Source organism: Saprolegnia diclina (genome assembly GCF_000281045.1).
Source record: "Saprolegnia diclina VS20 unplaced genomic scaffold supercont1.98, whole genome shotgun sequence".
NCBI lineage: Eukaryota > Oomycota > Saprolegniomycetes > Saprolegniales > Saprolegniaceae > Saprolegnia > Saprolegnia diclina.
Genome location: NW_008246165.1, coordinates 176196 through 178923, shown reverse-complemented (window position 1 = coordinate 178923; position 2728 = coordinate 176196). Strand labels below are relative to the sequence as shown.

General features: G+C 58.9%; 1 protein-coding gene across 1 annotated transcript; it reads left to right on the top strand.

Annotated features, from left to right (window-relative positions):
• Positions 1-11: 11 nt before the first annotated feature.
• SDRG_15695 (hypothetical protein) lies at positions 12-379 on the top strand (the record flags this gene model as incomplete). The annotated part of the gene is made up of 1 exon (XM_008621874.1): positions 12-379. The coding sequence occupies one exon, from the start codon at positions 12-14 to the stop codon at positions 372-374; it is 363 nt and encodes a 120-aa protein (XP_008620096.1). The 3' UTR covers positions 375-379.
• Positions 380-2728: the final 2349 nt, after the last annotated feature.

The window sequence follows — 2728 nt, the reverse complement described above, 5'->3', positions numbered from 1 at the left end:
CCCCCTCGCCCATGCCGGCTTCGGTCAAGGAGATCACGGGTGCCAACTCGTCGTCCGATTACCTTGCGTGGGGCCAGCGCATCGCGATTCTGAAGGAGGCGCCGCACCCCGCGGCCGCCAAGCTCTTTGTCAACTGGATCGTCTCCAAGGAGGTTCAATCGACCGTCATGAATGGCTTCTCGCCGCGCACGGACTTGCTGCCGCCCAGCGGCGTCCAGCCCTGGGACATTCAGCGCGCCAACTCGCTCGCATTCCAGTCGTGGATGGAGGACCGCGCCAACATCGAAGCGCTCAAGGCCACGTTTGCCTTGTACTTTGGCGAAGTCACGGGTGAGCCGTCGCCGGGCCAGCTCGGCCTCCACCCGGGCAAGTAAGTGTGCGCGCTGCGTGGCACCACCCCATGTGCATTTCAGCATCCCTAAGAGCAAATGAAGCTTTGGATCTGTAATTTTGCATGCATGTTGTTGGAATGAGTCCTACTAGTACATTTTCTGTTTTTGTTACACGGTGCGTTGAGAGGCGGGCGTCTTTGGCGATGGTGCGTGTTTTGGTGTTTGTTGTGAGAGGATTTCCTTCGAGGCTAAGTGACGTCCTCTTGGCCATTCCCGACGGGTTACGCCACGGCGGTGCTTCCGATTGGGTACACCGCGCAGAGGCAGGAGGTCGGCCAATTGAATTTGCATGCGCGCAGCTGGATTTGAACCCGCTGTCCGTTCGAGCTCGAATTTAAGTGGAACGCCTCGACCTCTACACCTGGGGCCGACCCGCCTTGTTGCATGTTTGTCTTCCCAGCAACGCCTCCACTCTCGGTTGGATGCAGTCCAGCACGTACAGTACGAGTGATAGTGAAGCGCCGCGAGGCTCCGTGGATGACGCAATGCGCGCAGCAAGGGAAAGTGCACTGATGACACACTCTCAAGTGCATTAGCGACGACGCTACATCCAGCGGCGTGAGTTCTGCCACCAGAGAAACCAGACGACGAACGGACCCGCAATGGCAGCACCAATGGCCGCCACGACAGAGCCCCCGCAAGTCCGAGACCAACGACGCCAAATGAGTGAAGCACGGCGACGAGGGACTCAGCCGCAACAGCGCCCCTGTTGGCGACAGCGGCCGCCGACATCGTCCCAGCAGCTCCGCTTCCGCTGCGAAAATCTCAGCTTCCGCAAACCCAAGCGCCGTCACGACGCCTGTCGTACCGGCCGCTGCAACAACTTCGACCACAGCACAATGGAGCGTAGAGCTTGGCTTCGAGGTACGCGACCGTGGCGTTCGTGAGACCCGGCACCAAATAGAAGAGATCGTCAACTTCGTCGTGCACCGTCGGCACTATCTCATCGTCGTCCTCTCCATCGTCGTCGTTTTCGTCCTTGGGCGCCTTAGCGGCCGGTGGCGCGAGGTCGTTTACGACCCGAGAGTAGGCAGGAGCGTCGAAAGCGCGGCCTGGGCCAACGGCTGACCTTGGACGCGTCGAGGACTTGCAGCAGCTGGATGCGCGAGCTAGCGCCGGCCTTTCTGTCTCGTGCTTGGGCGTGCACTGTGTACAATTGACTAAAAAAGCCATCGACGTCGCGGCGCTGAGGTCGGCCAATGCTTCCAGAAGCGTGGCCGGATCCAAACGACCGTGGACTGACGATGGAGCTCAAAGGCTCAGCGCTATGAAGACGGCGCAGCCTGCGCAAACGTTAAGAAAAATCTGTTTCACTAGCTTGCCACCTCAATCAAAGAGCGCATCGGAGGCCACGTTGGGCGAAAGATTCGCAGCGGGCGAGGGGTTTGGGATGTCGTCGCGGCAGTTTTGTTGCTGGCTGCCGTGTGCAAGCAGCAGGACGTCAAGTGTGAGACGCTCGTGATGAGCGCCATTAGTCTCTGCGCCGCGAGGTGTCGCGCGCGGTCCGAACGCGACGCCGCGCGCGCACAGCGCCCACTACTGCGCTGGCGGCGGCGTGTCTCGTTGCCATGTCGCTCGCTGGTCATCGTGGAATTTGGGCCTCGGCGTCATCGTCGTCGGCGCGCTCCCTGCGATCTTCGGCACAGCACCTGCCCTCCCTATTGATGTCCGGTTATGTATCCGGATAACTCGACACGACGCCTCGAGCGCGACACGGTCGAGGCCATCGTCGCATTCCTCGCACAACGCTCGATGTTGTCGCTGTCAACGTTTGCCTCGGCGCGTCGACTGTATACCTCACATAGTGTTGTCGGCAAGCGCGTCGGCGTCATGGAATCCTGCCTCTAAGATAGCACAACGAACTTAGTTTAGAGTGCATCAAGCCTCAAAGATGGCACTACATTCTTAGTTTGGCGCGCATCTTGGATCGCGTCTCGCGACCGCTGTACGCCTCGTACGTCGATGCGACCTCGCATTCCGTACTCTCCAAAGGTCCTCTACTACTGTGCCAAGTCTTGGCCATTTCGTTTTTGAACGCAAAGCGGTCGACCGCTCGGCCTCGCGATGCTGCACCGGATATCCGGATAATGTGGCTAATAACACGCAAGCAAGCTGTCGCGGTGCGTTCCCGATTGCAATTTGATGGCCAGCGTCGTCAAAATACAAAATGGCTCATACGTCGTAGAGTGATTAAGTTTGCTTCGAATAGCACGGAGCACGAAGTTGCACCGTCGTGCGCGTCCTACAACGCTCGAAACTTCTGTCCAAAGTGACGCCGAACTGCACTGTATTTGCGGCATTACGAATTACTTGTACGTGGCACGTGCCACGTGTAA